The sequence below is a fragment of the Diachasmimorpha longicaudata genome, chromosome 11, assembly GCF_034640455.1.
Source record: "Diachasmimorpha longicaudata isolate KC_UGA_2023 chromosome 11, iyDiaLong2, whole genome shotgun sequence".
NCBI lineage: Eukaryota > Metazoa > Arthropoda > Insecta > Hymenoptera > Braconidae > Diachasmimorpha > Diachasmimorpha longicaudata.
In genome coordinates, this window is record NC_087235.1 from 3,347,599 (window position 1) to 3,372,945 (window position 25,347).

At 37.6% G+C, this 25,347-nt stretch overlaps 5 protein-coding genes across 22 annotated transcripts; 4 read left to right on the top strand and 1 right to left on the bottom strand.

The window, feature by feature from the left end:
• The first annotated feature begins 303 nt into the window (after positions 1-303).
• LOC135167168 (pacifastin-like protease inhibitor cvp4) lies at positions 304-2,418 on the top strand. Of its 2 annotated transcripts, XM_064130061.1 has the most exons (4): positions 304-462; positions 995-1,198; positions 1,735-1,883; positions 2,177-2,418. In XM_064130061.1, exons 1-3 carry the CDS (start codon positions 423-425, stop codon positions 1,863-1,865), a joined length of 375 nt encoding a protein of 124 aa, XP_063986131.1. In that variant the 5' UTR covers positions 304-422; the 3' UTR covers positions 1,866-1,883; positions 2,177-2,418. The 2 variants fall into 2 exon arrangements, with proteins under 2 accessions (XP_063986131.1, XP_063986130.1); XM_064130060.1 differs by lacking the exon at positions 2,177-2,418 and having other exon boundaries at positions 1,735-1,892.
• LOC135167534 (uncharacterized) lies at positions 1,994-10,099 on the top strand. Its single transcript, XM_064130819.1, has 21 exons — positions 1,994-2,080; positions 2,839-3,019; positions 4,739-4,777; positions 5,161-5,253; positions 5,431-5,526; positions 5,667-5,762; positions 5,924-6,019; positions 6,107-6,208; positions 6,291-6,377; positions 6,709-6,795; positions 6,901-6,963; positions 7,070-7,165; positions 7,495-7,701; positions 7,863-7,928; positions 8,220-8,288; positions 8,385-8,453; positions 8,530-8,601; positions 8,682-8,732; positions 8,822-8,890; positions 8,979-9,033; positions 9,177-10,099. Exons 1-20 carry the CDS (start codon positions 1,994-1,996, stop codon positions 8,993-8,995), a joined length of 1,743 nt encoding a protein of 580 aa, XP_063986889.1. The 3' UTR covers positions 8,996-9,033; positions 9,177-10,099.
• A 273-nt stretch (positions 10,100-10,372) lies between these two features.
• On the top strand, positions 10,373-17,187 carry LOC135167634 (uncharacterized). 15 transcript variants are annotated; one of them, XM_064131013.1, is made up of 34 exons: positions 10,373-10,545; positions 10,779-10,817; positions 10,906-10,980; positions 11,096-11,158; positions 11,390-11,452; positions 11,569-11,637; positions 11,758-11,820; positions 11,937-12,005; positions 12,126-12,188; positions 12,305-12,373; positions 12,494-12,556; positions 12,673-12,741; positions 12,862-12,924; positions 13,041-13,109; positions 13,230-13,292; positions 13,409-13,477; positions 13,598-13,660; positions 13,892-13,957; positions 14,069-14,131; positions 14,265-14,495; positions 14,704-14,790; positions 14,851-14,916; positions 14,997-15,077; positions 15,287-15,373; positions 15,434-15,499; positions 15,579-15,659; positions 15,869-15,955; positions 16,016-16,081; positions 16,161-16,241; positions 16,306-16,368; positions 16,466-16,540; positions 16,605-16,673; positions 16,753-16,833; positions 16,986-17,187. In XM_064131013.1, exons 1-34 carry the CDS (start codon positions 10,494-10,496, stop codon positions 17,009-17,011), a joined length of 2,460 nt encoding a protein of 819 aa, XP_063987083.1. In that variant the 5' UTR covers positions 10,373-10,493; the 3' UTR covers positions 17,012-17,187. The 15 variants fall into 15 exon arrangements, with proteins under 15 accessions (XP_063987083.1, XP_063987086.1, XP_063987084.1 ...); XM_064131016.1 differs by having other exon boundaries at positions 16,019-16,081; XM_064131014.1 differs by having other exon boundaries at positions 15,437-15,499.
• On the bottom strand, positions 17,010-20,530 carry LOC135167637 (P protein-like). 3 transcript variants are annotated; one of them, XM_064131032.1, is made up of 8 exons: positions 20,203-20,530; positions 19,910-20,082; positions 19,708-19,834; positions 19,579-19,651; positions 17,906-19,368; positions 17,520-17,778; positions 17,230-17,323; positions 17,010-17,148 (listed from the first exon to the last, which is right to left on the bottom strand). In XM_064131032.1, the coding sequence occupies exons 2-8, from the start codon at positions 19,939-19,941 to the stop codon at positions 17,064-17,066; spliced, it is 2,133 nt and encodes a 710-aa protein (XP_063987102.1). In that variant the 5' UTR covers positions 19,942-20,082; positions 20,203-20,530; the 3' UTR covers positions 17,010-17,063. The 3 variants fall into 3 exon arrangements, with proteins under 3 accessions (XP_063987102.1, XP_063987101.1, XP_063987100.1); XM_064131031.1 differs by having other exon boundaries at positions 19,910-20,120; XM_064131030.1 differs by having other exon boundaries at positions 19,910-20,123.
• Positions 20,531-21,280: 750 nt separating this feature from the next.
• On the top strand, positions 21,281-25,015 carry LOC135167636 (SH3 and multiple ankyrin repeat domains protein 1-like). Its single transcript, XM_064131029.1, has 10 exons — positions 21,281-21,439; positions 21,520-22,599; positions 22,725-22,871; positions 22,984-23,178; positions 23,271-23,474; positions 23,543-23,713; positions 23,831-23,965; positions 24,060-24,158; positions 24,244-24,351; positions 24,681-25,015. Exons 1-10 carry the CDS (start codon positions 21,400-21,402, stop codon positions 24,797-24,799), a joined length of 2,298 nt encoding a protein of 765 aa, XP_063987099.1. The 5' UTR covers positions 21,281-21,399; the 3' UTR covers positions 24,800-25,015.
• The last annotated feature ends 332 nt before the right edge of the window (positions 25,016-25,347 follow it).

Sequence of the window (25,347 nt, forward strand, 5' to 3'; positions counted from 1 at the left end):
GGTATCCACTTTTTTGCATTTAGCATTGAACATAAATACCCAGTGGAAATGTCAGTTTTCTATATTTACCGTTCCTCTTAATTAACATAAGTAATTAATCGTCTCTCAGCAGTCCTATGAACCGGCAGCTTCTCCTTACAGCCTCCATTATTCGGTATTTCCCAGTCCTAAAACATATATTTATTCAGAAATTAGCGTAGTTCAATAACAACTGGAGGAGTTCCCCATGTGCGTCTGTATGTACGACTTTCACGGATTCTCCTGCTAATCTTGATTCACCAATTCTCACACAGATTCGCTGATTGGCCGACGTCTACGACCAACGTCGCGGCTACAAGTATTTAATACCCGATTGTAGTGAGCAAATCATCACTCGATTCTGAGCTTCAGCTAGCGAAACAATCAATCTACTAATTTTCAACATGATACGTCAAATTATCATCTTCGCAGTTGCTATCACGGGTGAGTCATTCCCCTATCACTCGTACATTGTTTTAATCATTTTAATAACAATTTAGTAACAAGATCACGTGTGATACGGAATTTGTAATTATTCTTGAAGGAATTGGTTTTACATCGACATAAATAATAATTACTCACTGCATACGGAGGGAAAAATTCTTTTAAAATTACGTGTCTGTTCCGTAATCTGGCAATTACAACCGTATTCAGTAAAAATGATGGAACAGTGAAGCATTTATTCATTGAACATTCCATATTTTCTTCTGAAAATTGACTGAAAAAGTGCGTAACTGTTCCGTAATTTTTACTGAATATTATTTTGACTGACAAATTACGGAACAGTCACATAATTTTTTAAGAATTTTTCTCTTCGTGTGTCTAGTCCTCATTTCTCTCGTGTTAACCTTTAAATGACAAGGATGTACTCCTTGCCGATTTAAAAATTGTATAAATTATTAAGACCTCATCATGTAACTTCGGCATCAACAACTTGTAAAAAGTGAATTCGTCTGATATTCTATATTATTTTCAGTAATTGCTGGCGAATATCGCGACCCAAGCCAAACACCCTGTGAACCTGGAAAAAGATTCGCATATTACTGCAACCAATGCGTCTGTAGTCCAGATGGTAAGGGCGCCGCTTGTACTAAAATGCTGTGCCCTCCTGGGCTCTTCAATGAAGACGGATCCATGAGAGTGCCAACTTCACCGAAGGAGAAGAGAGAAGTTTTGGAACGTATGTATTATCTCCTTCATCCTCACTATATGGAGGGAAAAATTCTTGAAATATTACGTGACTGTTCCATAATTTACCAATTAAAACAATGTTTGGTAAAAATTGCGGAAGAGTTACGCACTTTTTTAGTGAACTTTCAGAAAAAAGTCCAGAACGTTCCAGAAAAAGGATGAGACGTTCAGTGAAAAAATGCGTAACTGTTTCGTCATTTTTACTGAATACTATTTTCACTGGCAAATGACGAAACCGACACGTAATCTGCCAGTCAAAAGACAAATTCGGTAAACATTACGGAACAGTTTCGCACTTTTTCAGTGAACTTTCAGGAAAAAGTCCAAAACGTTCCAGAAGAAATAGGGAACGTTCAGTGAAAAAATGCGTAACTATTCCGTCATTTTTACTGAATACTATTTTCACTGACAGATTACCAAACAGGCACGTAATTTGTAAAGAATGTTCCTCTCCGTGTAACGTAGACAGAAAATTCTGTTCGATTTCTATTGCTAATTAATGAATCGATTAAATTATTTTGACAGTTCCTGCTGATGGCAGTTGCATTGCTGGACGTTCGTATAAAAGTGCCTGCAATATTTGTCGTTGCGTTAAAGATAACTTGCCAGTGTGCACGTTAAAAGCCTGCTTGCCCGAAACAATGAGACTGCAGTGATCAGCTGAACGTAAAAATGTGAGAGACGTGAGTATATTTTTCCCGCCGATAAAATGTCGATAACTCTTTCCCCCATTTCTTAATCTTTTCATGATTATCGCTAAAAGATTATCGCAATTTTTGCCGTGATGAGTGTTAACAGCGCATTCACCTTACGATCAAATTTTCAATTCCACGTTACTAAAAATTTTTGGCCGAATTTCATTGCTTTAAATGTGAATTTTCCCCAAATGTCTATGAAAATTTTCCAAAGCTATTAATTTTCGGAAATTGTTATAGAAAATTTCTCACTGACTATTTCATTTTTACAGAAATAACCAAGGCATGACATACACGCGAAGCTCGATGGATATATATAACGGAATGAAACTTTTATAAGAAAATTATAAAAATTGATCTGCAACAATAAATTATTTAAACCGAGATTCTATACATAATCGGGCCTCGACAAGCCTTCGTGTGACATCTCTAATATAAATAGTTAATATATGTAATTACGCCGGATTCCGGCTAATTGTTGAATGATAATAAAGATGATGTTTTTTGGAACAAACCAGTGTTCATTTGATTAATTTTTTTCCTTCAATTCAATATTTTTCTTCGTATCCGGAAATTAATTTTCGATGAATGACACACTCTGTCCGACGCCCTTTGACGTAAAAATTTAATTACGTGGAAATACCTGTATTAAGTTATAAATTTACACTAATTCTACGCCATCTGATGTACATAGTCAACATGAAACGAGAATTAAAGATGTAAATAATGATAAAAACAACCTGTGCTAATAATATTTGGTAAATTCCTCCGTGATTTTACTGGAAAATCGTGGGAAGCTTCGCATAAACCTCCAAGAAATGTTGGATAACATTCAGTTTATCCAACCATAATCATATCTTATAGCAACAATATAATATATCAATCGCACGGATCGTACAGATAATCTCCAACTTGTATATGCTGACACGTTGAGCATGTGATTGGTTCTCCTTCAGCAACCTCTTCAAGGTTGCAGTATTTAACAAGGGTCTTGGAACGGGTGGAACATCACTCCACTCTGAACTCCAGTGAAGTGAATTATTTCGTGCCCAACACGATGGTTGTCAATAATAAAATATCATACAATGTCATCGTCTTTGCAGCCGCTATAGCAGGTGAGTCCACTTGTTGTATATTAAAAACTCACGTATCGAATAAGTTTAAATGTTTTTTCTGGCTCCCCGACCCGAAAGTGCGGTCTTCCCGGCGCGATTTCGCTCCGGGAACAAGGCCTTTTGTGGCCCGCGTTACCCATATGTTTTTTCTGGCTCCCCGACCCGAAAGTGCGGTCTTCCCGAGGACTGTTGCGAGGACTGTACACAAATGTGACAGGTTCTCTGTTGGAATATAGCCTCAGTTTTCTGAGAATTAATTTTATGATTTAGTTTTACTAACATGCATCCCGAACCTGAAAATATTTGATATTAATTCAGTAATTATTTGATGGATTAACGTCATTGTTTCGTTCGACTCTACTTGAATTCCAATGAATTTAAGTTCTAAACGAGAACATTTGGTTAAGTACATGATGCACCTCATGAAGTACATGATATTCCCATTGTTTGAAGAATGTAAAATGGAATTGAAATTATGTACGCGCATTAATTTAACCAATATCTGCAAGAGAATTTTCAGTCCCTGAACGACGTATAAGATTGTAACAAAGACATATCATAAAGAAAAATGAGAAAAAAAAATATTAGTAAAATTGCCTGACAATTTTACTAATATTTTTTTAGTAGTTCTCGATGTGATTGTGATAAGGAGAATAATTATCAAAATAAATGAAAAAATCATATATATTTATAAATAGTCATTTTCTGGATTTCACTTTTTCTGCAGCAATTATAGGAAATTTTTTGAATGCAATTCTCACTTTTCGCCCGCCCCGACCAGCAAAACCTCGGCTTCGCCTCGGTTTTGCAAAAGTCGGGCGGGCTCCCATTGATTGTGTTACCACTTATTAAATATTAAGATATTTATGGTCTACCGCACTTTCGGGTGGGGAGCAAGAAAAATAGTATACGACACACGGCCAGGAAGTCGGATTCACTGGCGTACGTGCTATGCGGGCCTCGGCTTCGCCTCGGCCCTCTATCACGCACGCCAGGAAATCCAACTTTCTGGCCTTGTGTCGTAATATACTATTCATTCGGGAAGACAGTCAAATTGTCACAATTGAAATTGGCAAGAAAGATCGAAATACTATTCAAAATGGGGTGGATGTTACTCGTGTAATGAGTAATTTGGACCTAAATTGATACTGATAGGAACTCCATTGATAATTATTTCGTTTTTTTCAAGTTGTGATTTTCTCGGGGGAAGAACTTCAATGAATTATTTAATGGTCATAATTAATACAGGAGTTCACTCAAAGTTATAATTAACATGATCATGTTCTAGAGCAATATAATTGACGCAATTGAAGCCTAATCAGAATTGTCAGGGACTTACTCCGTTTCAGAAACGAAGGATTGAAAAAATAAATATTTTCCTGAAGTAAATGGACATTTGTTTTGTATCTATAATGTTTTTAGGGATTTGTGGATAAACATTAAACTCGCGTACTACATTACAAGTATTTGTCTGTTAGCTTAGCTGTTTAAATAATAAGAACATGAGAAGATATTTTGAAGATTATTAATAATAAGGAATCTGTGTTTTCTAATCCATACCGAAAATAAATAATAAATCTAGATAAAATATAGTGGGTATACAATACCACTATTGATAAGATCGCATTGTCCAAATAATCAATTCACCCCTCATTGATCAGTTATTTCTTCGCTGTCGTCACTAATGCTACCACTCACATCGTAATTGTAATCTTTCAGCTGCTGGTGGCTACCACACCATTGTTACTAGAAACCGTGGTAAGTTATTATTGATTTTGTTGGACGCCAGATTAATAAATAAAAGCCATATTTATATAACAGCACTTGAACTATATTTCAATTATACATATACCGAACTGACCATATCATTGACATCACAGTTCCTTTCTTCCCACGTTCAATCATTTGCTTATATTATTTATAAACATTCATCTGGAGTTTTCGTCGCGAGACCACCGAGTCGATCTCTCCAAAAAAATGATCTCATAACATAATAAATTTAATTTATATGCACCTAAGATGCGATCGAACTGTTTTTGCTGTTCTCAATCGTTATTGCTACAAATAAGTCATAGAAACATAAAATTGATTTTCGTAATCAAGAAGAGAAACGTTAATCAACTTGAGTGATTTTCATCTAGACACACCATTGGACATGGGCCAATTCATAATTAAACGATTTGTGGAAGATACTGATGAGACACCAGAAGGAAGCCATATCTTCATGAAAGTTGGTTAGTTACAATCCCATATTATCATGTTTTAATGTTTGAAACAATAATTAACAATTGAAAAAACGATTTAACCTACCTCACGTTGTATGTATCATTTCCTTGTTATTAAAACCATAATCTACGGTACACGTGTCGATTTACATTTTTATTTTACTCGTAAAATGAACTTTTCTCCAGATAGTCCATTCCCAGAGGATGCACATCTACCAAATATGTTCAGGCTAAATAATCGCCAATATTCGCCAATGGAACAACATGTTTTCACTGAGTACTGTAAGTGAACAGATTCACCAATGAATTTCTCTCTGTTGACTAAGACAATTACGATCGCAGGCGGGTTGTCGAGTTATCAATCGCCCAATGTGATCAGTAACTATCCAAATATTCCTTAAATTGGACTAATTTTCTCTTAGATAATCAACCAGCAGGGGATGAGCTCATCGAAGATGGAGATGAGATTGACGGAAGTCAATTTCCGCCAGAAGCAAGATCTTTTCACCAGCACGAAGGTACCCTATTCTTGTAATAGGCCATAAAATAGTATCACATTTTTTTCTTTTTCTTTAAACTAAAAGAATTATTATGTTAGAAGTGTCATTTGAATTACTGATCCTCCAATACGATAAGTAATTGTCAATATGTTTACTGAATTGGACTGACTTTCTCCTAGGTGATCAATCCGTAGGGAATGGGTTTCTAACAAACGAATGTGACATTTATGATATTATACCGTTGCAAAAGAGAGTACCTTTTCTTTCAGAACGTAGTAAGTTGCCATTAGTCCTTCAACGATTTACAATATTTCAAGACGAGATGATGATTTATGATTGAAGTGTCGTGATAATTTAAATAGTTCCCACAGATGAGGTACCTGCAGGAAACAGGCCCTCACCGAAAATTACCAAAGTGAGTGGCCCGCTGGCGTCGGACGTAAAAATTGTCCTCAGAAATATGAGTGAGTTATTTCCCTATTTTTAATGTTCACAATGCTCATTATAATGACACTGAATTAACTTGACTCTAATAACTTCCCTCAGACGTTCCAATCGATGAAGGCTCGAGTGGACGAAAGATAATTGCTGTTAAACCGGTGAATGATGACATCTATCTGGTGGAAGAAGAGAGTAAGTTCTGATCATGGACGAGCCATTGAATCATTTGCAATATTCATTAGTAATTATAATAATGATATTTACGGGGAGAGGAAAATTCTTTAAAAATTATGTGACTGTTCTGGAATCTGTCAGTCAAACCAATATTCAGTAAAAATGACGGAACAGTTGTGGAGTTTCTCAGTGAACTTTCAGGAAAAAGTCTAAAAGGTTCCGGAACAAGGATGAGACGTTCAGTAAAAAAATGCATAACTGTTTCGTCATTTTTACAGGCACGTAATTTTTAAAGAATTTTCCTCTCTGTGTAATGATCGAAACACTGACTTCAATGGTCTCTCCACAGATTCTGAATCGCCGGAAGATTCTTCACGAAGAGGGCTCGGCAAGAAGCTAGCTTTGGTGAAATTTCCATTACTGAAAATTGAGAAGAGTAAGTTGATCGTCACAGTAAAATCGTGCAACTATTTCCGGTATTTCTGAGCATAATCATGAGTCTGTCTGAAACTGAAATTTAACTTGAATGAATTTTCCTTAGACCCTCCCCCCCAACCGACGGACTCTCAACCGACAGAGGAACCTATTTTAGTCGTGAAAGAACGTATGTAATCACCACTGTCTTCAGGAAATATTTACAGGAGCTGTCATTCTCTAATCTTTGAACCAATAATTAAAATGTTTACTGTACGTGAATTATTTTTTCTCAGACGATCAGCCGACCAACAATAATCATTCACCAGCCGGATCCCAAAAAGATACCGATCAACCAATGCTGGAGGAGAAACAATCCATAGAGCATGCGTGTAAGTTACCTCCACCTCAAAATCGTTCACCTATTTAAAGTATTTTTCTCTCACACAGAGAAAAAAATTCTTTAAAAATTACGTGCCTGTTCCGTAATCTGCCAGTCAAAGTAATATTTCCTAAAAATTAGTAAACAGTTGCGGACTTTGTCAGTGAACTCAGCAAAAAGTCCAAAACGTTCCAGAAAAAAAGATGAGACGTACAGAAAAAAAATGCAGAACGTAAGAATGCGAACGTAATTTTTCAAGAATTTATCTCTCCCCGCAAATTCACCGAAATGCTCATTAATATTCCTAAGATCGACTTTATTTCAATTGCTTCTCCCTAGTTATACCATTAAACGAGAGTATTTTTCCGAACGATGGTGATTGTCAACCTGGAACTCGATTCCCGTATTACTGCAACAATTGTACCTGCAACAGTTCTGGCAAAGGTGCCTCCTGCACTAAAAAGCTATGTGTTACAGGATCTTTCAACAGGGACGGAAGCCTGAAAATCAAACCTGAACCAAGTCAGGCGTATGCTTTCCTGAAATGTAGGTGACATTCGTTTTTCAAGCATTCTTGCAATATCTATTTTATTTTATCTTTTCCCGAGTATTTTTTGTCCTTCATCACACTTTCATCAATATTCCAATATCACCATTATCTCTTTCTGAATCAAATGTCGCTGTAACTTGAATAATTTTCCCTTTAGATGTTGAATCCCATGGAAATCGGACATCATCCAACAGCTCCAAAGAGCCGCAGGCAGTTATCGGACGTATGTATCACTTACTTTCGCCTAATTTGTGTTCACCTTTCGTCTGTATGGTCCATACGTACACAACAAGACATTTTCGATAAAAGTTAGAGCTCCAGAGGGTAAACCGACGTACGAAGGTTCTTTCCATCACAAAAATTATCCTCCGTCTAATTTTTCCAACAAAACTCGACTGAAGAAATGGTTGACTGTCATTTCGTCCCACGTTTCACCCTCTAGAGATCTAATTTTCATCCAAAATTTCTTTCCATGCACCGAAAGATTCATTTAATACTGATCACTTTGCTTCAGATGGTCGCTTCACCAAGGAGATCATTGATGCAGACGGATCCAAGAGAAAGGAGTCTACGCTTCTAGGATGTGTGTGCCATTATTACTTTCCATATTATGATAGAATATTTTCTACAACATTAATAACCGACATATCAATATAATTGTTCAATAATTCTCCTTCAGATTTAATAACCAACGAAAGCTCTGGGTCACCCAAACAGCCCGACAGCCACTCGCAAGAGATCGGGAATGGTATGTATCTAGGTCTCATTCATTTTTGTCAAATTAGTTAATGAAATAACATTGCATTGACCTGGCTTCTCCTCAGACGTTCCAACCACTAAGAATACAATCAATTTCGCTAATGAATGCAAGGCGGATCCTTACTTAATTGTAAAGCGTAAGTATCATTCCATTATTGATAAATAAACAAAAGATCGATTTAATTCTAATGTATCAATTTGAATATCTTTTCCCCAGCGATGAAACCTACCAAAATCCTAGAATACCCGAACTTATCGATTATAGGAAGTAAGTAGGATCTTTATGCTTTTATGGTCATTATTATTATTGTCGTGAATAAATGGAAAATTAAATTATTTTCACTGTTTTTCTATTAGAACTTGAGTCGACTGGAAACCTGATCCCACCTGAGAACTATAACAATCATAATTATGAACGTGTTGGAAGTGAGTACCGTCTCCCATTAATTTTTTAACAATATCCAATAAATTTTTTACCAATGACATGAGCGTAAATTCATTGGTTTTTTCACAGCGTTTTATCGACCATAAAGGACTTCCTATGTACGCCGAGAGGACCAGTCTAAATTGTAGGTAACACCGATAATTTTCAATCTATTTTGACATACAAGAAATATAGAGGGATTTATTCGTTGACGAAAATGACAATAAAGCGCCTCTTCATAATATGACTTCGCATACGTCCTAAATAAATTGTCAAACTTGTTTTCAGGCAAGTTCTTGCAGTTCATCATGTAAAGAGCATGATGTCGTTCACACGATATGGCAGGAAGCCATTCTCGTAATGAAAAAGAAAATAGACTGAAATAGACAATTTTTAATGCCCCAAGAAACAATAAGAACAAGACAATTCCTGTGGCATTAAACGCTAACAATATTTTGCCGTAGTGATTAAAATAGTTGCCAGGAAAGGCCCGAGGTCAAGGAAAGATCAGAGCAGAAGAAGAAACGATGGTGAAGGAGTGGCAAAGGCTAATTGGAGGCAGATAAATCCAGAACAGTGATTAATTAAATATAAAAACTCTCAATTCTTCATTTTGCCTGTTTTGTGATTCCACCGAATGACTTCTTGTCCGATGAGTGCACACGATAAAATGTTTATATATTAAAACCATAATCATCACGTAGGAATGTTCTTCATTCGTTGCTAATTATCGCCGAAGCCACAAATAACTGATTAGTCATTTAATATTAGGTATTGTGTGAATGATTGTGGATGGATTAAAATAGTGTTTAATATAATATGTTATAGCACTTTATGTTTGGTGTACAATTCTACGATTATTGATCGAGTTAGTAATTAAAGTGACGAGGGAAGTTGAAAGACTTTTTCTCTTTATTTATTATTCGCCATAAAACTGGTGAATGTACATTTCCACGTTGATGTTTATGTTGCTTTTTATTTGCTTGATGACGTTAATACGTGATACAATGCTCATCATTGCAAACATTCATCAACACGTCCGAAAATTAAACAATCAGTTAATGAGATGTCGCACGTATGTTGAAGACTCCTATAGGGAATGAATTCTATCGAACATTATAATGGTTTTTAACAAATTTCAATCACTTCAAAAAATTATTGAATCAGTATTGGAAAAATAAGATAATTTTTAACTTAACTGACATGGTTTTATGGATGTCTGTAATAAAACATCTTTTAATACCAAATTTATGAAAATTAAATTATGTACTTAAAATAAACTAAACTAAACTATGTATAAATAAACTAACCTTTTGGTTTTAATGTGTAAATAAAATAACCAAATTCAGGAGAAGTTTTGGAGGGAGCAATGCTTGAAATAATAAATTATAATCGTCATTTTCAAGACATCGAAAAGTCTACTGATTTTACGCGTTCGTGAGATAATCCCAACTCATAAATTCCGACTCGTCAAGCGTCTGATTGGTTGGTATCCACGAACGAAGCTGAAGCTGTAAGTGTCAAATAACAGTCTGGATTTACAAGTCGTCACTCGATTCTAAACTTCACTGAAATAGGCAGTGAATTAGAAAAAGGATTAATTGAATGAAGCGGAAGATGATCAGCAAAATCATAACTGTGACAGTTGTCATCTTGAGTGAGTCCACTATTAAATTTAGTAACACATCTATTACAATTCAATTTTGCGATACACTAATTATCAGGAGAAGCCTTGTCTGTCAACGGTACATATCTGTACACCTGTTTTGTTGATTGTCTAATTACTCACCGTCGTAATTGGAAAGATGCTTAATAATTATTGAGATTATTGCTATTAGTGAAGTACTGTGTAAAAATCAGTCGTCTCATGCCAAAATTTTTTTTGTTCAGCCATCGCCAGTACGAAAATTAATTTGGTCAGTACACAGGGTGAGTTGTTTTCTCGAAAGAATTTAATTCATATCTGAGAATACTGTTATGATATTTACATTTACATTTATTCTAATATCTTTTGCAGAAATTAAGGGAGCTGAAGAGATGGGTAATCAGAACCAGGTCAGCGACATCAAAACGAACTCTGTCACTACGAAAAGTATGAACCTTCTATTAGTCTAATAACTAATTAGTTATTTTGGCTTGTAACGGACGTTGTATGCATAAAAAACGGTAAATGTATAATTTTTTTTATCGGAATGTCCAATCTTTAGCAGATAGCGTTTCCCAGGTAAATACTACCTCGCAGAATGCCACAGATCTCACCCATGCAAAAGGTGAGTGCCTGTCATGAGCAAGTCATTTAAATAATATAAGTAATAAGAAAATGATCGAAGGAATTCATAGAGGATACTGATCAATAATCCTTCCTCCACAGAAAGTAAATAGCTCCACCCGATTTTTGTTTATTCTATTATTATCAGGATTATACATAATGCGTTATGCATGTATATCGAAAACTGTAGCTGTGTAGATTTTTGAAATCGAATTTTTTACATTCTTATTAGTTGAAACCCAAACGACAGAGATGAAAACGACGAATTCAACAGTAGCTGAGAGTGTTATCGCAGGTGAGTTGTCATCGTGGACACGTCATGTAAATAGTAATGATATTAAAATGAAAAAAATACTGGAGAGATTGATTGTAGTGAAAAGTTTCAATCTTCCTGTATTTCTGGTCTTGCAGATAATGCAGTTCACCAGGCCCAGCCATCGGCAGAACCGCCGATAGTCAGTAGCTCTTCTTCAACGGAATGTAAATAGCTTCACTTAATTTTTTGTTTATTGCATTGTTATCAGTATTATACGTTATACATCTATATTGTAAGCTGTTGCTGTATAACATTTGTTAATCGTACTCTCCCAATCTTATCAGCGAAAACCCAAACGACGGAGATGAAAACGAACAATTCAACACTAGCTGAGGGTGGTATCGTAGGTGAGTTCTCATCGTGGGCAAGTCATGTAAATAGTAATGGTATTGAAATGAAAAAATTATTGAAGAGATTCATTGTAGTGAAAAGTTTCAATCGTCCTGTATTTCTGGTCTTGCAGATAATGCAGTTCACCAGGCCCAGCCATCGGCAGAACAGCCGATAGTCAGTAGCTCTTCTTCAACGGAATGTAAATAGCTTCACTTAATTTTTTGTTTATTGCATTGTTATCAGTATTATACGTTATACATCTATATTGTAAGCTGTTGCTGTATAACATTTGTTAATCGTACTCTCCCAATCTTATCAGCGAAAACCCAAACGACGGAGATGAAAACGAACAATTCAACACTAGCTGAGGGTGGTATCGTAGGTGAGTTCTCATCGTGGGCAAGTCATGTAAATAGTAATGGTATTGAAATGAAAAAATTATTGAAGAGATTCATTGTAGTGAAAAGTTTCAATCGTCCTGTATTTCTGGTCTTGCAGATAATGCAGTTCACCAGGCCCACCCATCGGCAGAACCGCCGATAGTCAGTAGCTCTTCTTCAACGGAATGTAAATAGCTTCACTTAATTTTTTGTTTATTGCATTGTTATCAGTATTATACGTTATACATCTATATTGTAAGCTGTTGCTGTATAACATTTGTTAATCGTACTCTCCCAATCTTATCAGCGAAAACCCAAACGACGGAGATGAAAACGAACAATTCAACACTAGCTGAGGGTGGTATCGTAGGTGAGTTCTCATCGTGGGCAAGTCATGTAAATAGTAATGGTATTGAAATGAAAAAATTATTGAAGAGATTCATTGTAGTGAAAAGTTTCAATCGTCCTGTATTTCTGGTCTTGCAGATAATGCAGTTCACCAGGCCCAGCCATCGGCAGAACAGCCGATAGTCAGTAGCTCTTCTTCAACGGAATGTAAATAGCTTCACTTAATTTTTTGTTTATTGCATTGTTATCAGTATTATACGTTATACATGTATATTGTAAGCTATTGCTGTATAGCATTTTTTAATCGTACTCCTCCAATCTTATCAGCCAAAACCCAAACGACAGAGATGAAAACGAACAATTCAACAGTAGCTGAGGGTAGTATCGCAGGTGAGTTTTCATCGTAGACGAGTCATGTAAATAGTAATGGTATTAAAATGAAAAAATTACTGAAGAGATTCAATGTAGTGAAAAGTTTCAATCTTCCTGTATTTCTGGTCTTGCAGATAATGCAGTTCACCAGGCCCAGCCATCGGCAGAACCGCCGATAGTCAGTAGCTCTTCTTCAACGGAATGTAAATAGCTTCACTTAATTTTTTGTTTATTGCACTGTTATCAGTATTATACGTTACACATGTATATTGTAAGCTATTGCTGTATAGCATTTTTTAATCGTACTATCCCAATATTATTAGCCAAAACCCAAACGACGGAGATGAAAACGAACAATTCAACACTAGCTGAGGGTGGTATCGGAGGTGAGTTTTCATCGTAGACAAGTCATGTAAATAGTAATGATATTAAAAGGAAAAAATTACTGAAGAGATTCATTGTAGCGGAAAATTTCATTCGCCCTGTGTTTCTTATCTTGCAGATAATGCAGTTCACCAGGCCCAGCCATCGGCAGAACCACCGATAGTCAGTAGCTCTTCTTCAACGGAATGTAAATAGCTTCACTTAATTTTTTGTTTATTACATTGTTATCAGTATTATACGTTATATATGTATATTGTAAGCTATTGCTGTATAGCATTTTTTAATCGTACTATCCCAATATTATCAGCCAAAACCCAAACGACGGAGACGAAAACGAAGAATTCAACAATAGCTGAGGGCCGTGCCGAAGGTGAGTTTCCATCATGAACAAATAGGTAACGACTGTATTATTTATTCAGTCATATATAATTTTTTAATCTCTATATCCAATTCTCGTTAGACGAAACCGTGGAAGTGAAAATCGTAACTAAATAAATCATTTAAATGCCAATAATACTTCAAGCCAGGAATTATGTCCAAATTATGGTGAGGATATATAGTGATAGACATTTTAATTCGATCTGTATTTCTTCTGTGGCAGGCAACGCAATAGTTCAGACCAAGCAGGCGAATGAACACACAACTAACAGTTCTCCAGTGACACAAGGTAAATACGTTTAGGCAATTGTTAACAGTAGTATATGTAAATAGCTTAAGATGGTCACAAAAGAATATTAACACGTTCAATTTTTGAACCCAAACATCGAACGTTTCTTAGACACAATCGGGAAGGAGAAAACAGCAACAGAAGATGCAGCAGTCGTTCCAGGCGGGGGAACAGGTGAGTTTCCATCGTGAATGAAATCCTAATCCGGTGAATTTCAATGCTCGCAGTATGCGAATACCGAATGTAAATATTAAACCCTTATTTTTCATTATGTTCTGTTTAATGAAATTAAATGACTTTCCCTTAGCTGTTCTATCTAATGGAACGTTAAATTCAGTTAATGACCTTAATGTGCAACGGATGCCGTTGGCCAACAGTCAGCACCAGGAATTACCTTTCTCTCCACAACAAAAATCCTTGTCACACACTAACCGAGATATCGACTTAGCTTTACGAATCGCTCCAAGCGATCCAACCGATAATGGGTCAAAATCCTCATCAGGTACCGCCGAGATTCCACCACAATCCACTGGAGGAAGTGAGTATTAACCATTTTTCGTTATGATTGATTTCGTTACTCAAAGAGAATTAATTGCGTTCGAATGTTAAATCATTGAACTTCCCGTGCAATTGAAGAACTTGAGTTATCATTGCTAATTATTAATGGACTTAAAATTTATTCATTAGTTATATATTAACTATGTATCTTCTCTAATAATAATGGAACATCCATATAATCGTCATAGCTACTTTCAAACCTCCAAGCCCCAGCGAAACTCCAGTGGAATTCTCATCAAGTGGATTCAAGCCTCCGCAACCTGAGATTGCAAAACGTAAATATAATCTAATTTTTATTATCGTCTGTTTAATTAAATTGAATGACTTGTCCTCAGCAGTTCTGCCTGCTGAAAATCTGGTTTCCGTTAGCGAAGTTGTGCAGTCTCCAGTAGCTCGTACGGGTAAGTACCATAGATTAGATTTTTCTGAAAGAAAAAATCTTTGTCACTCCGTAACTGAAGTATCGACTTAACTTTACTAGGTGCTTCGAACGGTCAGGCTCACAATCCAATAGAATCCTCATTAGGTGCTTCCGAGATTCCACGACAATCCACTGGAGGAAGTGAGTATTATCTATTTTTTGTTACCATTGATTTCGTTTCTCAAAGAGATCTAATTGCTTTCGAATATTAAATCATTGAACTTCCCGTGCAATTGAAGAACTTGAGTTATCATTGTTAATTGTTAATGGACTTAAAATTTATTCATTAGTTATATATTACAAATGTATCCTCTCTAATAATAATGGAAACATCCATCTAATCGTCGTAGCTACTTTCAAACCTCCACGCTCCAGCGAAACTCCAGTGGAATTCTCATCAAGTGGATTCAAGCCTCCGCAACCTGAGACTGCAAAACGTAAATATAATCTAATTTTTATTATCGCGTGTTTAATTAAATTGAATGACTTTCCCTGAGCAGTTCTACCTAAAGAATATCTGGTTTCCGTTAGCGAAGTTGTGGAATATCCAGTAGCTCGTAAGGGTGAGTACCATAGATTAGATTTTTCTGAAAGAAAAATCTTTATCACTCCGTAACTGAAGTATCGACTTAACTTTACTAGGTACTTCGAACGGTCAGGCTCACAATCCAATACAATCCTCATTAGATGCTTCCGAGATTCCACGACAATCCACAGGAGGAAGTGAGTATTATCTATTTTTTGTTATCATTGATTTCGTTTCTCAAAGAGATCTAATTGCTTTCGAATATTAAATTATTGAACTTCCCGTGCAATTGAAGAACTTGAGTTATCATTGCTAATTGTAAATGGACTTAAAATTAATTCATTAGTTATATATCAAAAATGTATCTTCTCTAATAATAATGGAAACATTCATCTAATCGTCACAGCTACTTTCAAACCTCCAAGCCCCAGCGAAACTCCAGTGGAATTCTCATCAAGTGGATTCAAGCCTTTGCAACCTGAGACTGCAAAACGTAAATATAATCTAATTTTTATTATCGTCTGTTTAATTAAATTGAATGACTTTCCCTCAGCAGCTCTACCTAAAGAATATCTGATTTCCGTTAGCGAAGTTGTGCAGTATCCAGTAGCTCGTAAGGGTGAGTACCATAGATTACATTTTTCTTTGAAAAAAATCTTTGTCATTTAACAACTGAAGTATCGACCCAACTTTGCTAGCTGCTTCAAACGGTCAAGCTGACAATGGAATAGAATCGTCATCAAGTGGTTCCGCACTTCCACAGTACAACATTATGCAGTGTAAGTATCATCTCATTATTCTTTATCATTTTCGTTCTTCTCTCACCAAATGACTTTTCTTCAGATCCCAAATTTAATCAGGATTCAACTACAAACGTCGGGCTAGAGCCGCCGGTAGCTGTTACCTGTAAGTCCCATCGATTAACTTTCCCCAAAAATATTCCATTCAGAAGTCGCAAAATATTTTTCCCATAATAACTGAAACATTGATTGAACATTGCAAGCTGTCCCAAAACGTGAAAGTGCAAAAAAATCCTCATCAGGCGGACCTGGTATTGGGCAGTATGAAATTTTAGGATGTAAGTATTATCTATATATTTACTATTATATTTCGCTGAATTAAATTGGATTACTTTCTCTCAGATGTGAAAATCGATGAGAATTTCGATTCACCTCATCAACCTGCGACACAACTTCCTGCGGTTGATAGACGTAAGCATCATCTTATGAAATTTCATTTATAAAAATTCTATCCCTAATAACAAATGAAACCTACATTTACCCCTATTAGGGCCCCCAGAGGATAACACAAATAATAGGAGAAGATTTTTACCAAATGGCTGTAGAATACCGAACTACGAGATGGTAGGATGTATGTATCAATCATTGTTTTTTTTATTAACTCAATTGTTTGTCTTTCATCCATTGAGTGATTCGCTAAGCCGATTAATTTATCTAACTGTAAAGAGCATTTCAATAATTAACACTCAAAGCTTTAACTGATCTTGCATCGCTTTACTGCAGGTATTAAATCTTCGGAAGTTCCCTGAAAAATACCCTCAACTTATGTATCTGCGTGTCTGCAAACTGACTTCGTCGTCTTCAATGCCAGTTGAAAGCTACATGGGCGACGAGTAGATAAACGGTAACGACTAGTGTACTTGTTACCATAATTGGAAATCCCACTCTAATGACATGAAATAAAAAAAAAATACATATAAAACGAGATATTTTTCATTGCACTATTTCTATCATCATTTGTATTTACTTGAAAAATTGGAGGAATGTGAAGCGATATCCATGTTGCTCAGCAACCCCAGCACAAACGACATTGGCAGTGGCTCCAATCAAAGTAGCATTTCCTGTAAAAATCCCAATAAATATCTCCCAACAAACAAGAACACCTTAGTATCAATAGGATCGCGAGAAAAATTTCCCCACCTCTTCCACATTCGGAGATGTTTATCAAATACTAAACAAGAGTTAGAATCGAGTCAAATCGATTTGCCATTTCAATACTAAATTATATTTTTTTCTCGCCAAACCAAAATTACTTACCCCCGAAACAAGCGCCGAAAGCTAGCGCCCAAATCAGTGGCGGCAGTGGCAAATTTAGTTCATCATTTTGGGCTAAATTAGTTGTAATTCTCACCATCATCGTAGTTAGAGGAACATTATCAAGAAAAGCACTTGCGAATGCTGATACCCACAGAATTAATAAAATTGCAACAGCCAATCTGGATTCCTCGGACACAGACAGAATGATCCATTCCGTTTGTTTTCCGATCCACGCAATAAGTCCCATTCGTGCCAATGCCTGTCGAATCCCAAGGTATGCATCATCACATTGAAAAATTAAATTCATATTCCACTAAATAAATTGACAAAGATAACAAATAATTGGAAATGGGACGAGGGCATAAAAAATATCCAACAAATCAAACCTCCATCAGAATGAACAGCGAAGCGAAGAAGATCAAAGTACTCCACTCAACCCTCGCCAATATTCCATCCAGATCCTGAGCGTCAGCGATAATGAGGAGCAGTAGCACTCCAAGTAGAGCAGTCCATCCCAATGTTAAATGCAGAGTTGGAAGACTGTGCAGGAAAAATAAAAGAATGACCAAAAATAGAACAACACCTGATTTTATCAGAAGCGTTCTATTTCTGATGGGATATTTCTCCTGGAGTTCCTCCAGCGTTGTCGTATACCTCTCAAATCCAATACTTCCCGTCATCAACTTCCTCTTCAGCAACGCGAGTAATCTGTGAACTCTCTTAACAAGTGTCTGCTTCACAAAATTCTCATCCTTACTGTAGCTGGAGAGACTCGCAGCTGTTCTCTGCCAGATAGCGATCTCGTGACGGAGATCCTGAACATCCTGAGGCTCATCAAAACCCAACACCGAAACGTCACGAAAGATGAATCGTAGTTGTGCGTAAACTACTAATGCCACAATGAGTACACCGAGACTCATGTGAAGGACAAAAGTGCCAAAGTCAACTCCAGCATTTACAACATCACGATTTGACGCGATTATCACGTTGGGAGGATCTCCAACGGGTGTTAGAGCACCTCCAATATTCGAATAAATCACCATTGCTGTCAAAATTGGAACGGGATTCAGCTCCATCACTTCACACAGTCTGATTGTCACTGGAGTCATTAAAAGCACTGTTGTAACGTTATCCAAAACTGAGGATAGAGCTGCTGTGAAGAAGCATAAGGTACTGATGAGTGGCCAGATCTTGCCTTCAGTTATTTTGTAAGCATAGACAGCCAGATAATCGAATAGTCCAGTCTCAGCGACAACAGCCACGATTAACATCATTGAAAATAGGAGGAGAATCGTGTCGATATCGATCCAAGAAACGAAGTCTGTCATCGTGGGTCGTTCGTTGTAGATCGCTAGAATAGCTAGGGACATGGTAGAGGCAAGTATAGCTGCTAGTGCTCTGTGAACGACTTCAAAAATAATCAGGATGTAGAGACCTACGAGAACAACTGCCCCGTAGATGATGCCATCTTCAGAGTGTTTTGGAGAGAGGTTGTAGCCTATGTTTACTGCAAAACTCATGGGGGAATTCGAGTACAGATTCATCTGGAGAATTCTATTCGGATAGTTTTCATGAATTCTCGTCAACTCCACTAGTCGATCGGCCGTTTGATTGGGAAACAGGTCCATGTAGTAGGGCGGCAGCAGAGGGAGTACCCACTGATCAGACACATTTGCGCGGAATCGTTGATTAATTGCATTCTCCTTATTATGGACCACTTGTTCAAACCAGATGATCAGGTGATACCTGGATTGATTCGGTCTTTGGTAGCCACCAGGTGCGGGCAGCAGAGAACCTTCGATTGCCATGTAGATACGACTGCTGAGAGGCTCTTCCGAAATTGAAAAAACTTGGAAATATATTAAGGATAACAGATACGCTCAGGAGAACAATTAATTGACTATGAAAAAAAGAGAGAAAATCTATCTCAACATAGAGGAATTTCAGCTGTCCTTATGGTCAATCTAATCATTTGAGAACCCGACGAAGTTTGCACTTTTTAAAAATATTTCCGCACTCTGTTTTTCATGGGTTTATGCAAATATTCGGTAAAGGATACTGCGGAGAGAATTACTTGGCACCAATATACGATGCGTTTCCAGGGAGCTCTCACCTTTCATCATCAGTATTAACTAAAAATAGAAATAACATAATAATCGTTTTTTTGGTTTCAATTGTGAATATTTACGGTGAAGACGGCCCAACAACACGTAAGCAATACTAGTTTGATGTAACGACATAGTTTAGATTGCCGAGGTCCGTTTGAATATGCATCGAGGCCATAGTTTCTTTCTTCTTGAACGAGTGCAGACTGTCTATCGATGAAAGAATAATATATATAATATATCTGCCTTAAATGTTAATTAGAGATATTGTCAAGTAGAACTTACCGAGATGTCGAGGGTTGCGAACAGACGGACATATTTATTGTTCACCCTCAGGAAAATTCGGTGATGAGCTTTCTGGATTATGTGGCTCTGTCTTTCTTGATTGTCCCCAGACTAGGATCTAGGCGGATTGACACGTTTGGTAATCTCCAATGTGGAAAGACTTCGTCGGAAATCTGCAGAAAAAGTACAGAACTTATCACTTTAGTCGGTGCTGCTGAAAAAAATAATAATAATTATTTGTGATTAAAAAAAAATAATCCATCTCCCAAATAATAAATCATATTGTGATTTACCAGGTGTGACTCCACTTGCACTAAAACGTGAGCTCCTCCGAATGGATCGCAGGGTTTTCAAGTCTGTCTCATCATCACTTCTCTGATAGAGACATCATCTCGCCAACTGGAGTGAGATAAAAGATAATAATACAAAACTCACATAATTTTTTTAGAATTTCATAGCATTCGATCATAATCATTCCGTCTGAGATGTCCAGATCGTTATTCGACAATAACTGACATCTTTAATCTCCATGCATATATAATGAGCCTCGAGATTATGAATCCGGACAACACGCGGGCAGCAGGTGCTATGAAGCAAACAGTTGTTGTAATATTCGCACCGTCTACAGGAATATCCGTAGAATTTCCATCTGTGAGGGCAACCGTATGAAAAATACTGTACTATCGACTTTAATTCTGGAAATATTCGAAGAATTTTCGGATTTGTTTCATTTTTATAAAATAAAATAAACGACCAATATTAGGTAACAATAATGAATCATGGGTCATTAATCTTGAGCCGATGGAACCAGCGAGTTGATTGTTGCATCATATGAAGGCCGTACGTGAGAGATTGAATAACAAAAAATCTAAACAGAAAGAGTCGCTTCTTCCTACTGTCAGGGCGTAAATTTTTTGTTTCACATATTATTTTATAATTTAAAATGATTTTTTCAAGAATTTCCCCTCTTGAATTGGCGAATAAATCAATGAAGTAATGAACTATCTCGCTTTTGGGTGTTTTCACTAAATACCGAATAATCCTCATCAATATCGATGGCTCTTATGCCAGCAAATACTAAGCGGAAATAAGCATTTTCCGTATTTACTCGTCTTCGTCATCAACATAAACAATTTGTCATTTGTGACGGATAATTTCAATGCGCACGTCTTCGTGTGTAGCTACAAGGCCCCGGAATTTCCGGAAAATATTGAAAAAGCCGGTGATAAAGCCTCCAGTGCTTCCACACTCTACAATATTGTTTACCCAAACATCAAGAGAATTTAATAACAATGGGAATAATTTTTCACGTGCAGCAGTATGCACTGGTCCCCCACATAACTTCTCTGGTCGTTCACTTCCTGTCAATGATGCCAAGACTTTGAGTATTTAATCACGGGTTTTTGTTGAGGACATTATCATTCGATTGTTAGCTCCAACAAACTCAACAGTGTAGCAAAAAAAATAGAATTGAGGTAATTAACTCGAAAATGATGTACAAAGCCATAGTTTTTGCAGTGCTCGTCACGGGTGAGTTAGTCATTTATGAAAAATGTCATCTTGTAGAAGCTAATGATCCTCAGTTTACAAAAAATTCTATTACTCGACAGGCATTGCCGCTCAGTACGAGGATATATGTGCACCATGGCAATCTGCGAAAGATTTCAGATCCTTATTCAAGTTAGGTAGCTCCTGCCGTGAATCACCACCGCAGAAAAGAAGTATGATAATCCGAAAAGTTTGTGGACCCCCGAGCAATAATGTAGCACCACCGGAAGCTCTTTGCCTCAGAACTCGAAGTGACATCAGCTGTAATGAGGCACAACCTGAGACTGTGTGTTATCAAACTCCCAGTGAGTCCTGCAATAGACCATCACCGCCACAAACTATTTGCTTTACAACTGGAACTGATCCCTGCAACAAACAGTCAGTACCGCAACCAGCTATTTGCTTCCCAAGTGAGAGTGATCCCTGTGGCAGCGGAGGCTCCCAAGGACTCATATGCTTTGCACCTGGAAGTTCCCCCTCCTGTGAGCAACCACCACAACCACAACAGCCAACCATTTGTCTTACACCTGGAGATGATCCCTGTAGAAATGGACCTGTAACTCCAGAACAGATTTGTTTCACAGCTGAGAGGGACCCTTGTTGCCACCAGGCACCACCACAGCAAACAATTTGTCTCCCACCTGTAAATGTTCCATCCTGCAATCCAGCACCACCATCACCCCCTGTTTGTATTACCCGCGTAAGTGACCCCTGCTGCAATCCGCAACCACCACAATCTGTCTGTATAACATCTGGAAATAGTGGCAGCGGTAATGGAGGATCATCCCAAGGATCCGTTTGCTTCACAACTGCTGGTCAGCCTGGTCAAGCACCACAAACGATTTGTCTTCCAGCTTCGAGCGACTCCCGTGGCAACGAGGGATCATCCCAGTATTTCGTGCTTCCAAAACCTTCTGGCTCTCCCGGTCATGGCGCCCCAGGAGACCAGCGTGTAATTATTAGTGAGTCTGATTACAATAGACGACCAGTGATGAGAGGACCTATTATTTATGGAAACCAGAATGGTCCTTACTACCAAGTTGGATCAGGACAACGCAAACCTGTCGTCCTCAGGAGATTGTGCAAGCCATATCCGAACGAGCAAGGAGGATCCAACGCAGTCGTTGTCCTGGGAGGACAGGGTAAGTTTGTACCTGGGATAAATCATTTAAATATCGATAATATTTAATATCGTATAATATAACATAATGAGGATTGATGACTGAAGCCATTCAACTTAAAATGACTTTATATGGCTCTTCTCCAGGATCGCAATCCAATGCATACGAAAATCCATTCAACGGAGCCACAACGTCTGGAGGACATATTCATATTTCACAAGTTGATGGTCAATCTCAACCCCATTACCACGTGACACCAGGAAATTCAAGAGTAGTGGTTCATTCTGGACAGGGTGAGTTGATACCTGAGGAGTACCATTCCGCTATTTCTCATGTTCCCCTAGAATAATCATCATGGGGATGATTGCTCCCAGAATCTGCTTAACATAAATGATTTTCTTCCAGGATCGTCGGGCTTCCAGGGAGGATCCATAAGCAACGGATTACCAGTACAGAGAGTAGTAGTTGTTGGACAGTCAGGTGGCTCCGGGGATAACGAGCAACCAGGATCACCAAGAGTTGTTATTGGATCACAAGGATCTCAGCCTCATTATCACGGGCCATCATCAAATTCAAGAATAGTTTATCAGGTTCCATCAGGTGAGTTGTTACCACAGTTTCCAATATCTGATATAATAATTTGAATGACGACTGCTCCTGGAATTTCGTTATCATAAATAAATTTCCTTCAGGATCATCATACGGTCAGGGTGGATCGACAGGCAATGGATCGCCAGTACCGAGAATAATAGTTGTGGGACCATCAGGTGGCCAGTCAGGGTCGGAAGTACCTCTTATCAGTTCACAAGGAGGCCAGCCCCATTACCACGTAACATCATCGGGTGGAATACTACCCCATGGATCAAACCCTCATTGTCACGTTCATTGTCCATATGGTAAGTTGCTGTTTCAGATGTCCCATTCTACTCTTCCCAGAAGCTGCTCAACTTGAATGAATTTTCAGGGCCACCGTCTTGTCCATGCGCATCCGGATGCCATGAGTCTCCAGTACAGAGAGTATTTGTTATCGGACAACCAGGTGATTCTGGTTGTGGTGAGCAACCAGCGCCTCAAGAATGTGTTATTGTACCACAACCACCTCAGCCCCATTGCCATGTTATTCCTGCTCCGCCGGGTGAGTTACTACCTAACAAAAACCGTTCTACTGTTTATAATATATCTACACAGCAATCGTCTTAATGATGACTGATCCCAGAAGTCATTGAACTTGAATGAATGAATTTTCCCCCAGCACCCGCGCCCAGCGTATGTGTATCCATCTGCAATGATCCTCCAGCACCGGAACCCTGTGTTATAGAACAGCCCAGTGAACCCTGCTACATTGAACAACCCGCGCCACCAACAACAATTATTGTTGAAGCACCGAGTGAGTTCACAGCTGAGATGTGCCTTTTACTATCGTCATGACTATCATCATACTTCTCCAGAATATTTCTTTAACTCGAAAACTTTCTCCTTAGGTCAACCATGCAACCATATCGAGACCTCAGAGGAAGTATGCAGTGAACCCATCCAAATCTGCATGCGGAGTTCAGGAAGGTCATCCAACGTCGGGGATTGTAAGTACCATCCTCGTATGCTTCTTTCATTTTTGTCAAATTCAATCGTTCGAGAATACTTGATATCATTTGAAAAATTCAATAGCATTAGGTTCAGCTCTCGGTGGCCGTCCCTACATCAAGAGATTGGCAAGGGGTCTTATCAACCCACTAGTAAGACGATGCAGACAAACTCGAGCACAATCATCATCCTGTGAGTATTTCCATAGACAAAAGTTAGACAGGAAATATATGGGTGTATAGACAAGCTACATCTGCGCTATCCCATACATGGAAAGAAATTTTGGATAAAGATTAGACTTCTAGAGGGTCAGACATGGGATAAAATGACAGTCATCCACTTTTTAGATAAAGTTTTGTTGGAAAAATTAGACTTGGACGGCTAATTTTTGTGATGAAACTAACTTTTGTCTTTCGGTTCACCCTCTGGGGGTCTAATTTTTAGCAAAAATTTCTCTTCGTGTACAAGTGTTCGCGCATATATTAAAAATAAACGCGATATAATTTCGTCTATATGTTCAGCATCTTCGACTGACGGGTCTTCCAAGGAGCCAAAAACATTTTTCTTCGATGTCGACAAGCCCTGCAGTTGTATGAATGAGAAACCAGTCTGTACATCACTGTCAAGTTCTGAGGAGTGATCATCAAATTCGTCACCTCGTAAATCGAGAAGAATTGAATTTATTGATCTATCATTTTATGGTGGCGTGTGTATTTCACATGATCCGTCTAAAAATGAATTCCCATAGTGATATTGTATCATTCTCCCATAATATGTACTCTCGATGGTCTTCCTATCACAACACCCGAAACCTGCTTACTCATATGGATTAATAAAAATTAATGACTTCTTGTTATTTGAGATCGTTATTTATTTTTCCTGAACCATTTTTTATAAACTATACGCCCGAAAGGCTCAACTGAAAACGAGAAAAATAAAAACCCAATTGAAACCATTACTTTCATAATTTAATCAAGAATGTCTTCCATAAAGTCAAATCGATTGCATAAAAAATTGTATCATTGGTATGGTAAGGTGTCAACAAATATTTGGCCTCATATTCACTGTAACATATATATTCCTCGCACACATCCTCATGCGATGTCGAAAGTCATTACGATAACACATTTCTATTTCAATTTTGTTTTCATCGCATTTTTTATTCGGATCTCAATATAATCGGTAAAA